This window comes from Rana temporaria, chromosome 1 (assembly GCF_905171775.1).
Source record: "Rana temporaria chromosome 1, aRanTem1.1, whole genome shotgun sequence".
NCBI lineage: Eukaryota > Metazoa > Chordata > Amphibia > Anura > Ranidae > Rana > Rana temporaria.
In genome coordinates, this window is record NC_053489.1 from 56,813,793 (window position 1) to 56,828,395 (window position 14,603).

The window sequence follows — 14,603 nt, forward strand, 5'->3', positions numbered from 1 at the left end:
ACTTGCGCCCTTAGTTACGGTGGTGTAGCGTATGTGTGGTGGCGTAAGCCCGCCTAATTCAAATGGGGATGTTGTGGGCGTGTTTTATTTAAATTTAAGTTGACCCCGCGTTTTTGACGGTTTTTTTTTTAACGGCCCATGCGCCGTCCGTGAAATATCCCAGTGTGCATTGCTCCAAAGTACGCCGCAAGGACGTATTGGATTCGACGTGAACGTAAATGACGTCCAGCCCTATTCGCGAACGACTTACGCAAACAACGTAAAATTTTCAAAACTCAGCGCGGGAACGACGTCCATACTTAACATTAGCTACGCCTCATATAGCAGGGGTAACTATATGCCGAGAAAAGCCTAACGTAAACAACGTAAAAAAAATGCGCCGGCGGGACATACGTTTCTGAATCGGCGTAAATACCTAATTAGCATATTCCTCGCATAACTATACGGAAGCGCCACCTAGTGGCCAGCGTAAATATGCAGCCTAAGATACGACGGTGTAAGACACTTACGCCGGTCGGATCTTAGGGGAATCTATGTGTAACTGATTCTCTGAATCAGTCGCATAGATACGACGGCCCGCACTCAGAGATACGACGGCGTATCAGGAGATGCGCCGTCGTATCTCCTATCTGAATCCGATCCAGTGTATTTTATTAGCACTGATCACTGTATTAGTGTCACTGGTGATGTCAGTGTCAGTTAGTCAGTTCCCACAAAGTGTAAGTTAGTGTCAGATTTTCATTAATCAAGGGGTGGGCGGAAGGGAAAGATGTCCTGGGCGGAAGGGGAAGATGCCCTGGGCGGAGCAATTTATTGTAGGAAGGGGGGTGCAGTGCTGGCAGTGTGCTGTTAAACTTTCTGGGTAACAAGTGACAGTGACTATCGCCAGCCACCCCTACAACCAGGGGTCAAGTCCTGGGGAAAAAAGTGTGGGAACTCCCACCCAAGATCCACTCCCCCACCCAAAAAAAAAAAAAATGATACGCTCATATGCATAAATTTTTTTTTTTTCGATCCTCTGTACCTTAGTAATCCTTTATGTCACTGCCCGCTTCCTGTATATGGATTCATCGTGTAGTGTACGGGTATTCCGTCACTTCCTCGATGCCGCAATGTCTCTTGGGAGCTTTTGTCATTGTTCCCAGGAGACATTACGAGGTCTGCCGCGAGTTATCGTGGGATTTAGAAAGAACTTTAAGCAAGACCTCTGCAATGTCTCCTGGGAACAATGACAAAAGCTCCCAGGAGACATTGCGGCATCGAGGAAGTGGCGGAATACCTGCACACCACCCGATGATTCCATATACAGGAAGTGGCCAGTAACATAAAGGATTACTAAGGTTCGCCTGCCCCTGACAGTGACTCGAGCTGGGCATCGCCGCTTAGTGAAGGATTGCTTTAGTCCTGCAAAGGGAACTGCGTTCCTGCTGTGAAAAAAGTGCAGGAACTCCGTTCCCACATGTTCCCGCAGGACTTGAGCCCTGCCTACAACACTGCAGAGCTGCCCCTGCTTGTAAAGACGTGCCGAGTGCACTCCTGCACTCCGGAACAAGCAAAGGACCCGGTCTTCGCTTCCCTGTCAGGCAGACCAGCGGAGTAATCTCCGCCCGACAGGCGCTTCCGAGTCTCGGAGAGGCGTGAAGTTACGTCACCGAGAGGCCAGCTGGGAGGAGAGAGAGGACCATGGAGAGCTGCCGAGCGAGAGGAGGAACCAACCAGGCAGTCAATAATAAAGTAAGCAGATGGGCATCTATGAATGAATGAATCGGCTAACTCGGGCAAAGAGTACCCCCCGTCCGATACAGCGGCGATACTAGCTGTCAGTGCGGGGAATCGCTGGACTCCAGGTTAGCAGGACCGGGGGGGATATTAGGGGCAGTGTTGACAGGCTTTGGTTCACATCAAGTCACATCAAGACAAATCAACTGCAGCCTCCAACTGATGTAAAAAGCAAAAAGCATTTGCAGCCCAAAGACCATCAACACCAATCGGCCGTAGTTAAAACAGACCCCCCCCCCAAAAAAAAAAACCTGCATATACTGTATGCAAACACACAGAAATACTGGTGGCTTTTTATCCTTCTAGATGCAGCATACCAAGCATGTGTAAGCCACTATAGAAGCTCTGCCTACTACAAATAACATGCATGTATTAATAGTGCGGCAGCTATAAATACACATAGGCTATAGGATTGCACAGCTTGCCAGTTAAGCCTGTTTATGAAGCATATAGTATAGATGCAAGGCAATAGTTCAAGGACAGATATTTCTACCCTAAGGCTGAGATTGTGTTTCATGGCTGACATTTTCTGAAAATGATCCACACTAAAAACTCTCACTTCATCTGTATACGCCAGAGAACGAATACATAAATCACAGATTCACATCTACAGTACATTATATAGATGTATACCGTATATTCAGTGGCGTCACTAGGGTTGGTGTCACCCGGTGCGGTAAAACATGGTGTCACCCCCCCCCCTCTGTCTAGGCTGCCCAGCACCAAGCAGGCAGCGCACGGGGCGCACCCCAAACCAGCCCCTGTAAATGATATTATAGGGCAGTATAGTGGCAGGTTAGGGTAGTATAGAGTGGTATAGTGGCAGGTTGGTGTAGTGGGGTGGTATAGGACAGGTTAAGGTGGTATAGGGCATGTTGGGGTGATATAGGGTAGTTTGGGGTGGTATAGGGCAAGTTAGGGTGGTATAGTGCAAGTTGGGATGGCATGGGAAAGGTTGGGGTGGTACAGGGCAAGTTAGGGTGGCATTGGGCAGATTGGGGTGGTACAGGGCAAGTTAGGGTGGCACAGGGCAAGTTGGGGTGGCATAGGAAAGTTTGGGGTGGTACAGGGCAGGCTGGGGTGGTACAGGGCAGGCTGTGGTGGCACAGGGTAGGCTGGGTGGTACAGGGCAGGCTGGGGTGGTACAGGACAGGCTGGGGCGGTACAGGGCTGTTTGGGGGGGTACAGGGCAGGCTGGGTGGTGTAGGGCTGTTTGGGGTGGTACAGGGCAGGCTGGGGTGGTACAGGGCAGGCTGGGGTGGCACAGAGCAGGCTGAGGTGGTACAGGGCAGGCTGAGATTGCACAGGGCAGGCTGGGCATGTCAGCTAAAAAAAAAAAACGGGATGGTGTCACCCCTCTAGCGGGTGCCACCCGGTGCGGACCGCACCCCCCTAGAAACGCCTCTGCGTATATTAGGGATTGCAACTGGTATTCTTCTCTTGCAGGGACTAATAAAATAGACTTGATGAATACTGATTGCAAAAAAGTCTTTTGCTTTCAAGTCACGTCACACCTGACTTCCTCTGATGTAGTATTTAGATATGTACTAAAAACGGGAAACAATGAAAGTGTGGAGCGCCACTAAGAAGGAAGCAGATGCTCCATATGTGATGGGCAAATATGACTGCCCCTGTGTATATAAGATATTGCAAGCAAAAAACTTTAACACAGTTATGCCCTGTACACACGATCAGACCTTTGTCTGACCAAATTCACATCGAAATTCCATCAGAGGAAAAGAGAACATGTTTTCTATGTAAACTTCGATGGAATTCATCGGAATTTCCGATGGAGCATACACACGGTCGGAATTTCCAATGTAATTACTCCAATGGGGCATACATAGGGTTGCCACTTGTCCAGGATTCACCCGGACAGTTCGGGTTTTGAATCAATGTGTCAGGGTTTCAGTCCATCTGAAACCCGGACACATTATTTAGACCAGACTTTGGCTCCCCAAGAAACCAAGGTAGTCATACACAAATCTGTTGCCACTGTGGGCAGCTGTTTGGGGGCAGGTTTGGCATCACAGAAGGTGGGGGGGTGATGATGCTAGCATGGGCAATTTGGCGTGCTCTGTGCACTACTATCCCTCGGGCACCCAAATGTGTCTCAGGTCTTTTATAATCCTATAGCCTTTACTGCAAAAATAAATTAAAAATTGCCCTGTGTTCGGGTTTGGATTGAAGAAAAGTTGGCAACCCTAGGCATACACACAGTCGGAATTTCCGATGGAAAAAAGTCCATCTGACTTTTTCCATCGGAAATTCTGATCGTGTGTACGGGGCAGTAGGCATAGCTCCCAACTGTGCCTGATTTCAAGGGACTGTCCCTAATTTGGAGCAAAGTCCCCTCTGTCCCTCATTCCTTCTCATTTGTCCCTCATTTTGGTCTGATATATATAGATGTACATAAAAAGTGTTTTCCAGTGCTAAACCTGTCGTCTGATTTCTAAATTGCTGCATTTGTAAATTCAAAAAGCCAATACAAAGGAATAGTAGTGGTAAAAAAAGCACTCTGTTTTTTGTACAATTCTCCTTTAAGGGGGCATGGCAAGGGTGTGTTCCCTATGTCTGTGTACTTTTGCTGATAGGTGTCCCTCATTCCCATCCCAAAAAGTTGGGAGGTATGCAGTTAGGTAGGTTACGGATTCTTTACAAATCAATTTTCCTATTACTGGCTGCTGGCACCTGAGGACCGCACTATCAGTGGCAAAGGGCCGCAGGTTGGGCCCTAGGGATTCATAGGACTCAACCAGGTAAACTTGAATCTGTTGTCATTTGTTGTAATCAATTTTGGAAGGCGACACACATGAGCGCCTATTTTTGCATTAGAGAAGAAGCATAACCACATTCTAAAAAACAGTTTGTTTTCTTTTTTAGGCCTTCTTTTATTTATTTTTAGTTACATAGAAAAAAGACACAAGCCTATCAAGTCCAACCTATGTGTGTGATTATATGTCTGTATTGCATTGTATATCCCTGTATGTTGTGGTCGTTCAGGTGCTTATCTAATAGTTTTTTGAAACCATTGATGCTCCCCGCTGAGACCACCGCCTGTGGAAGGGAATTCTACATCCTTGCCACTCCCACAGTAAAGAACCCTCTACGCAGTTTAGGGGTAAACTACTTTTCTTCTAATTTTGGTGAATGGCCACGTGTCTTATTAAACTCCCTTCCACGAAAAAGTTTTATCCCTATTGTGGGGTCACCAGTACGGTATTTATAAATTGAAATCCTATCCCCTCTCAAGCTTCTCTTCTCCAGAGAGAATAAGTTCAATGCTTGCAACCTTTCCTCATAACTAATATCCTCCAGACCCTTTATTAGTGTAGCGCCCCCCTTACTTCCAGTATGGGCGTTACGCTAAAGTTAGTGGGAATGGGAGGGTTAGTTTACTCCCATTCACAATTGTTTTAAATTTAGGCTGTTGTCATTTCAGAGCTGTCCTGTAGGTCAGTCTGCGCTCCAGCGGTACGTTACCATCCCTGGGTGACAGTTGGCGCTAGAGGGACTCTGACAGACCCACCTTCCCTCCAGCAGCCAATCAGAGGTGTGGTTCCCTCGTTGGGCATGCTGGGAGGGGGTATATGTGTGGCAACCGTCATTAGTTGTTCTGTTCTGTGCGGGGTACGCGCATCCATGGGCCCCGCCACCGCGGCCTATTACACAGAGGTTGCGCATCATGCGGAACCTCACCCTAACACTGAGAGGGGCCCCAGCGACTTGCTGGGTCCCAGAACCTTCTGCTGAAAGGATCCTAAGCCGGGAGCCGTGCGATGGGTATCGGCCCAGGGAGAACCTAGAACTAGAGGTTGTCCAGGAGGCTTAGACGAACCATCAGGGATCCGGTCACCACACCGTATGACAGGTATGCTTAAAGCTGTCAATTGGTGACACCATTTGAACTGACTGGGAGGATTCGTTCACCTTAATCCTTGTACCTCAAATTGATAAGCCTGTGGCAGAGGCATGTTTTCTCCCAGTGAGATGCGAGTGGCGCCTCGGCTGCCAGGCCTGTGAATACCGCCTGTCCGGGGGCACTTTACCCACCCTGATTGGGGTGGCAACGAATTTAGCTTGATTATTGCCGAGAGCGGGTCTGCTCTCTTTCATATCCAAGGCCTGATACTAAAGTTCTCTCTTCGCTTATCAACCTTTCTCTATCGTGTGCCATTTTTGATGTTGGCCATGTTGGGCCTTGGAAAAAAAATAAAAACAAATTTGATGTCTGGACACTTGCTCTTTGTCTACATTCACAAGTATCACCCTTGGCCAAGCCAAGAGGGTAACTTAATGTGCCGATCCCAAACTAATCAGCGGCTCCTTCGGGGGTGAGCGCTACACAGTACATCCTTCCTGAGGGCTGGTGGCCAGAACTGGACGACAAGCTCCAGGTGCAGCTAGACCAGAGTCTTGTAGAGCGGGAGAATTATAGTTTTATCCCTGGAGTTAATCCCCCTTTTAATGCATGCCAATATTTTGTTTGCTCTGTTAGCAGCAGCTTTGCACCATTGCTGAGCCTATCATCTACTAGGACCCCCAGGTCCTTTTCCATCCTAGATTCCCCCAGAGGTTCTCCCCTAGTGAGTAGATTGCATCCATATTTTTGCCACTCAAATGCATTACTTTACATTTTTCCACATTAAAGGGGGTTGTAAAGGTAAAAGTTTTTTCACCTTAATGCATTCTATGCATTAAGGTAAAAAAACATCTGTGTATTAGCGGCCCCCCAAGCCCCCCTTTACTTACCTGACCCTTCGAAAGTCCCGCACCGTGAACGCGCAAGCTTCTGGGCCGTCTTTCCGGCTCATTCATTGTTGATTGCCATTGGCTTGCGCTGCTGTCAATCACATCCAATGACACATCGCGCTGGGGGGCGGGGCCGAGTGATACAGTGAGCAGCTATGGCCGCCGGCTGTATCACGGGAGCGCGCCTGCAAGCACTCAACACCATGCGAGCTCGCATTAGGTGTTGAGTCCTTGTGGGGGGGAGCCGGGACCCCAGAAGACGTGGATCAGGGCCATTCTGTGCAAAACAAACTGCACAGTGGAGGTAAGTATAACATGTTTGTTATTTAAAAAAAAAAAAAAATACCTTTAGTGACCCTTTAAAGGTAATTTTCCATGTAGTTGCCCACCCCATTAATTTGTTCAGATCTTCTTGCAAGGTTTCCCCATCCTGCGTAGAACATATTGCCCTGCTTAGCTTAGTATCTTCCGCAAATACAGAGATTGAACTGTTTACCCCATCTTCCAGGTCGTTTATGAACAGATTAAATAGGATTGGTCCCAGGACAGATCTGCTGATCCAGACAGCAAGCCTGTTGTTTTTCTAAAGAACATGCTATCAAGCAGAATGTATCAATTATAAGCCTTTAGGCTCCATGCACACTAGAAGATGAAAAAAAACTAAGAACAAATGCTGGATAAAAAACTCTTAGGCCCCGTACACACGACAGAGGAACTCGACGTGCTTGGCACGTCGAGTTCCTCGTCGAGTTTTGGGATGAAGCCGCCGAGGAGCTCGGCGGGCCGGCTTCTCCCATAGAAGAACGAGGACAACGAGAAAATAGAGAACATGTTCTCTATTTTCTCGTCGAGTTCCTCGGCGGCTCCATCGAGCCAAAACTGTACAGACGACAGAGATTCTCGGCAGAATCCGGGTTTTGACCGAGTTTCTCGGCGAATTCTGCCGAGAATCTCTGTCGTGTGTACGAGGCCTGAGGCCTCGTACACACGACAGAGTTTCTCGGCAGAATTCACTGAGAAACTCGGTCAAAACCCGGATTCTGCCGAGAAACTCTGTCGTCTGTACAGTTTTGGCTCGATGGAGCCGCCGAGGAACTCGACGAGAAAATAGAGAACATGTTCTCTATTTTCTCGTTGTCCTCGTTGTTCTATGGGAGAAGGCGGCCCGCCGAGCTCCTCGGCGGCTTCATCCCAAAACTCGACGAGGAACTCGACGTGCCAAGCACGTCGAGTTCCTCTGTCGTGTGTACGGGGCCTGAAAGTAGAATTCCACCCGCCAATTTATTTTTTTTAAATCAGCAGCTACTTACAGTGTAGCTGCTGACTTTTAATAAGGACACTTACCTGTCCTACCCGGCCGCACTGTTGGCCCCCCCGATGCCAATCCCTCGATCGGTGCAGGTCCCGCGCCGCCAATTAACACTAAGGGAAACAGGCAGTGAAGCCTTAAGGCTTCACTGCCCGTTTACTACTGCGCATGCGCGAGTCTCGCGCTGACTTGTGAATGGGTGGCTGCTCTCTAGGAACACACACAGTTCCCAGAAAGCAGCACGTCCCATTCGCTAGAAGAAGATGAAGAAGATAGACCAGGGCTACGGAAGAGGCAGATTATGGACTTCTGCATAGCAACAGGTATTTTGGGTGAGTACTGTATAACATTTTTTTTTTCTATTATTTTTTTCAATATTTTTTAGGATTTTTTGTCTAAAACATTTTTCCTGGGTAGAACTCCACTTTAAGATTAAGATTGTTTTTCCATTGTTGTGCCAGCGTTTAGCAGTGTATTAAGGTGCAGGCACAGCTGAATACAAAAACGAAAAAATGCTGGCATTCATTTTTTTTTTTTTTAATGATGTGCCCCTCCCCAAATCCATACCAGGCCCTTATCCAAGCATGCAGCCCAGTAGGGCAGGAAAGGGTAGGGACGACCAAACATCCCCCTCTCGTTCCTCCTGAACCCTACATGCCCAACCATCATGGGTGGGTGCTTTGGAGCAAGGGGCTAAAGCACCTTGTCCCCATGTTGATGAACCCAGCCAGAGTTGTGGGGATCTGCGGATGAGAGGCTTACTTATCAGAATCCTTTAATAAAGGGGCCCCCAGATCCCAGCCCCCTATGTGAATGAGTATGGGGTACAGAACACCCCTACTTATTCACCAAAAACGTGGCAAAAGTGAGTAAAAACACAGAGCCAGTTCCTGACAAGTCCTTTATCAAAAAATAAATAAAAAATTGTCCCCCAGTGTAGATCCAACGTCAATCAGGATAGACGCCGTTCAGCGATCCGATAAAAAAAAAGGGTCTGCGCCTGACGTTGGCTTCAGCTTGCCAGTGTGATCGGCAAACCTGAGAATGAATCGGCCGGCCATGGCCATTTACCATAGAGCTAACCAAGAACAAAATTGTCCCGGTCATTTCTTTGACCTTCAGAGGCCAAGTACAACGTTATGACATCACTTCCAGCCTCTGCAGTTGTAAACACTGCCGTTTCCTCGGCTGGGAAGCCAACGTATTTATTATTTTTTACTTTAGGCTTTCCAGCCTTGAGGAGAGATGTGGGGACTTATAGGGCCAGATTCACAGTCAGCGGCGTAAATGTAGGCGGTGTAGCGTATCGTAGTTACGCTACGCCGCCGCAACTTAGAGAGGCAAGTGCTGTATTCACAAAGCACTTGCGTCTAAAGTTACGGCTTTATGAGGGGTAACTTTACGCCGGCGTACGTCTTATGTAAACGACGTTTTTTGCTACGCCGGGCGCACGTACGTTCGTGAATCTGCGTATCTAGCTCATTAGCATATTCAACGAGGAAATCTACGGAAGCGCCACCTAGCGGCCAGCGTAAATATGCACCCTAAGATACGACTGTGTAAGAGACTTACGCCGCTCGTATCTTAGCCGAATTTATGCGTAACTGATTCTAAGAATCAGCCGCATAGATACGACGGCTCTCATTCGGACTTACGACGGCGTACATGGCGCTACGCCGTCGTAAGTCCTTCGAGAATCTGGGCCGTAGACTCCAGATCTCGCTGTAATAGGAATAAAAGCGATAAAAAAAATGTAAAGGAAAAGTGTCAAAATATAAAAATAAAAGTTAAATAAACCATTAAATAAAAAAATGAAAGTGCCCCTGTCCTTGTGTAATGGCTCGTAGAAGCAAACGCATACATCTGTCGCACCCACATACGTAAATGGTGTTTAAACCACACATGTGAGGTATCGCTATGAACATTAGAGCGAGAGCAATAACTCTAACCCTAGACCTCCTCTGTAACTCTAAACAGGGAACCTGTAAAAAAATTTAAAGCATTGCCTATGGAGATTTCTAAGTACCGAAGTTTGGCGCAATTCCACCAGTGTGTGCAATTTTAAAGCGTGACATGCTAGGTCAGGGGTCGACAATATCCGGGCGCCAGGTCGCAATTGCGACAAGAAATTGTTACCTGGCGCCCGCCGGTAATTGAGATCATGTGTCTCCGTGCGCCCCGACCTCCTCTGACGCGCGATCGCGGCTGGCCCGTGACGGCCGGTAATTGAGGCCGCGGCTTTGCGGCCTTGTGAAGTCCCAAGCTCTTCCTTCTGTGAGATGGCGCCATCTGGTGGTGGTCGTTGTTACAAGTTAAACAGCAATTCTAATGTGTGTCATTTTTCACTATTTTCACTGCCATCTCCTTCCCTCTAATTAGAACCCCCCAAACATTATATATATTTTTTATTCTAACACCCTAGAGAATAAAATGGCGATTGTTGCAATACTTGCTGCCACGCCGTATTTGCGCAGCGGTCTTACCAGCGCACTTTTTGGGGAAAAAATTCCACTTTTTAGCTGGCTCCTAGATTCCAAGCAAATTTGTCAAACCCTGTGCTAGGTATTTAATCTGCTTAACATTATCCTTCACATTATGCCCAAAAATCGGACTAACTTTAGTGTTTTTTTAGGAGAGAAGTGTTATGCCGCGTACACACGACCGTTTTTCATGACGAGAAAAATTCAATTTTTTTAATTGGTCATTAATAACGAACGTGTGTACACTCCAGAGCATTTTTCTTGACGTGAAAAATAAGCATTAAAAATTTAGAACATGCTCTAATTTTTCTCGTCATGAAAAACGGTCATGTGTGGGCTTTAACGACGGGGTAAAAAACATACATGCTCAGAAGCAGGTTATGAAATGGGAAACTTTGCATAATCAGCCCAAAGGGTGTTGCCAATCGAATGGAACTTCCCCTTTATAGTGCCGTCATACGTGTTGTACGTCACCGCGCTTTGCTCAAGCTTTTTTTTTCACGATCGTGTGTAGGCAAGGCAGGCTTGACAAGAATCACGTCCAGAAAAACTTTGTTTTTTCCATGACATTAAAAACGATCGTGTGTACGCGGCATTAGAATTGGCTTGGATGGCAAGTGGTTAGAGCTACACTGGGTGATCTCAGTTATTTGAGACAAGTTCACATTTTCTAGAACAGGAAATTACAGAGTACAAACAGCTGCTGTTTTTTCGTGTTTTGCATCCTCTTACCTATATCACCGATCTCAAACCGATAAATATCCGACACGTTGGATCCCAATGCGTTTGTTGCTTTGACGTAGACAAAGTAGTACATCCAGAGGGAGGAATGGGCCTTATCAAAGAAGCAGGTGTATGGCCCTGATGAGTGATAGTCTGGGCACTCTTGCTCTGTTTTAGATCTGAAACACAAATAGTATATAATAAATATAAAACCCACAGAAGTAAAAATGTAGGATCCTCTTGATTCTCTTAATATATTAGACTCCCCTTCATTATCATACATTTTAATTCTCAGTAAAATCCTGCAAGGAAACAACATTTTGAAATGTACCTGTCCTACCCCGGCTTGACCCATGGTGCTGAGGCAAGATCCTGGGAAATGCGGAGTATTCCAAATCTCGTGAAAAGTCCCACCTAATATTTCAGATACTCCTCATTCTCCAGGAAAGGTGTGACATCAGCACAGAAGGCAGGAATACGTTAAAAATATATACCAATTTATTTTTCCTCCAATTTTTTTTTAACCACTTAACCCCCGGACCATATTGCTGGTCAAAGACCAGAGCACTTTTTGCGATTCGGCACTGCGACGCTTTAACTGACAATTGCGCGGTTGTGCGACGTGGCTCCCAAACAAAATTGGCGTCCTTTTTTCCCCACAAATAGAGCTTTCTTTTGGTGGTATTTGATCACCTCTGCGGTTTTTACTTTTAGCGCTATAAACAAAAATAGAGCGATAATTTTGGAAAAAATGAAATTTTTTTACTTTTTGCTATAATAAATATCCCCCAAAAATATATAAAATTTTTTTTTTTTCCCTCAGTTTAGGCCGATACGTATTCTTCTACATATTTTTCGTAAAAAAAATCACAATAAGCGTTTATTGATTGGTTTGCGCAAAAGTTATAGCGTTTACAAAATAGGGGGTATTTTTATGGCATTTTTATTAATATCTTTTTTTACTAGTATTTTTTTTTTCGGTACTGCGACATTATGGCGGACACTTCGGACACTTTTGACACATTTTTGGGACCACTGGCATTTTTATAGCGATCAGTGCTATAAAAATGCTATAAAAATGCATTGGATTACTATAAAAATGCCACTGGCAGTGAAGGGGTTAACACTAGGGGGCGGGGAAGGGGTTAAGTATGTTTCCTGGGTGTGTTCTATACTGTAGGGGGGGGGGTGGCCTCACCTGGGGAAATGACTGATCTTCTGTTCATACATTGTATGAACAGAAGATCAGCATTTCTCTTCCTGACAGGACCGGGAGCTGTGTGTTCACACACACAGCTCCCGGTCCCCGCTCTGTAACGAGCAATCGCGTGTGCCTGGCAGCGATCGTGCCCAGGGTGGCCTACGCGAGAGCCGACATGTAGCTACAGGCTCTCGCGCAGGGGAGCCGACCTGCCGCTGTAAAATGACGGCGGCTGGTCGGGAAGTAGTTAACTAACTTCAGGGCACATGGACGCCCCGCCCCTGTCCATCGCCGCATCCCCTATCCATGCGTCCGGCCCCTTTCAGGACACCGGCGCATGGATTCCAAAGCGGTGGGGCTGTTTTTTTGAAGATGATGGCTTACAAACTCCCCAGCGTGATTTATTCGCAGGAGTCAGGCATATAAATGGGATAAAGCAAAATCATAATAAAGAAGTTTTATTTAAACAGCCAAATGGGCACTTACAAGGAAAAAGTAAAAAAACAGCAGAGAAGTACAATTTACGGCGTTGCAGACACCTCTTACTTCACTTCCGGTTCATTCGGTATCTGGCCACTCCCTATGCATTACATCACAACACGTGACTTCATCAGGGGAACATGTTGTAATGCATAGGGAGTGGCCGGATACGGAATGAACTTGAAGTGAAATAAGAGGTGTCTGCAATGCCGTAGTTTGTACTTCTCTGCTGTTTTTTTTACTTTTTCCTTGTAAGTGGTCATTTGGCTGTTTAAATAAACCTACTTTATTATACGTTTTGCACTGTGGGAGATTTTTCTTTATCCCCTCTATATGCCTGACTCCTGCGAATAAATCACGCTGGGGAGTTTAGAAGCCATCATCTTTATTTGGAACACATAACTTGGAGAGACACCACCTGCCATTACTGGATCCATCAGGAGATCTACTCTCATCCCCCCAGTTAAGGAAATCATCCGTCGGAGATCCGGTGACATCACGGACACCGGCGGGGCTTGCCGTGTCCATCTGAAGGGCTCCTTTGCTGTGCCTTCATATCAGCATGCCGGCGGGACCTAACTATCTGCCACACGCAAGTGCTGTTACACTTCCCTCTATTACTTCCCTCTATCAACCTGGGATTCTACAGCCATCCACTGGGAGTTGTGATAGTTCCCTTCACGGGACATCTACATGCCGATGGACTGATGTTAACCCCTCCTCATCTGGATTCAGCAGTGGTATCGTTGTACACCTTTTTATACCAGTATCATACTTAGCTACATGTTTTTATGACTGCTTTTGCTACCGTTTGGTATTACTCACACCATTTTTACAGTTTATGTAGCTACATCGATTTTATCTCCAGTGCAATATTTATTTTGTAACCTACTTGAAGACTATAAAAGTTTTAATGCGCTTTATTTATTTGTTTACATAAGACATTGTGGACGTTGTTTCAGCACTTTTCTCATCAGAGTTATTTTGGACTTTTTATTATTTATTTATTTGCACAGTCATTTTGACATTTTGTTTATTTTGCACATTATGATTATTGCTCATTTACTAAGCTCTGGAGCAACTGCACTTGCAGAGTGCAAATGCACTTCGCAAAGTCTATTTGCCTTTAGACAATCAACCCCTTGGGCACAGGAAGTGAAGGAAAACCTTTCAAATGAGACCCAGGCAATAAAAGGGATTTAACCATTTTCTTTACCAGGCTTTGACAGAATACAGTGTTTATGGGCAGCTATACATGGATTGAAATTCGGACAGTTTAGCAGGGACCGGGTGAATTTTAATCCATGTATGGGCCGGCTGGTTGTACAGAAGTTGATATACCGATCGGTCTTTTCGGACAATCAGTGCTGTCGGCTATAGTTGGCAGCACTGAGCAGTGTATTTGACAGCGGGGAAGTCTCCTCTCTGTCAGAACACAATTCCCAAAATTAATTTTTTTTTCATTCAACCTTTCACTGAATTTGGACTACTTGTAGAACTAGAGGCAATTGAAATTTTCAGGTTGGATAGAGTAAGGGAGGGTTATAGCCCCTGTCAGTTTTAGTTTTGCCATTGGGGAGATTTCCCTTCAGTTCCTGTGACATACCGTATATACTCGAGTATAAGCCGAGTTTTTCAGCACATTTTTTGTGTGCTGAAAATGGCCCCTTCCGCTTATACCTGAGTCACCTTTTTGCGCCTGATCTCCCGGACTTTGGAGACCCGGTATCGGCTACCACACATGTAGTCCCACTCTTCCTCTACAAGTGTGCAAAGTTTGTTGTCTGGGGGACCTACGGCTGGCGAGCACCGATTTTTCATACCCGTGCACCCATTCCATAGACTCTCATGTTAAACGTCAGTCTAGTCATGGACACAG

General features: G+C 46.2%; 1 protein-coding gene across 1 annotated transcript in view; it reads right to left on the bottom strand.

Annotated features, from left to right (window-relative positions):
- PRLR (prolactin receptor) overlaps positions 1 to 14,603 on the bottom strand; it is a 102,157-nt gene that overhangs the window by 25,913 nt on the left and 61,641 nt on the right. The window contains exon 4 of the mRNA XM_040338270.1: positions 11,053 to 11,222. Coding sequence (XP_040194204.1) covers positions 11,053 to 11,222 — 170 coding nt within the window. The remainder of the gene's footprint in view (positions 1 to 11,052; positions 11,223 to 14,603) is intronic.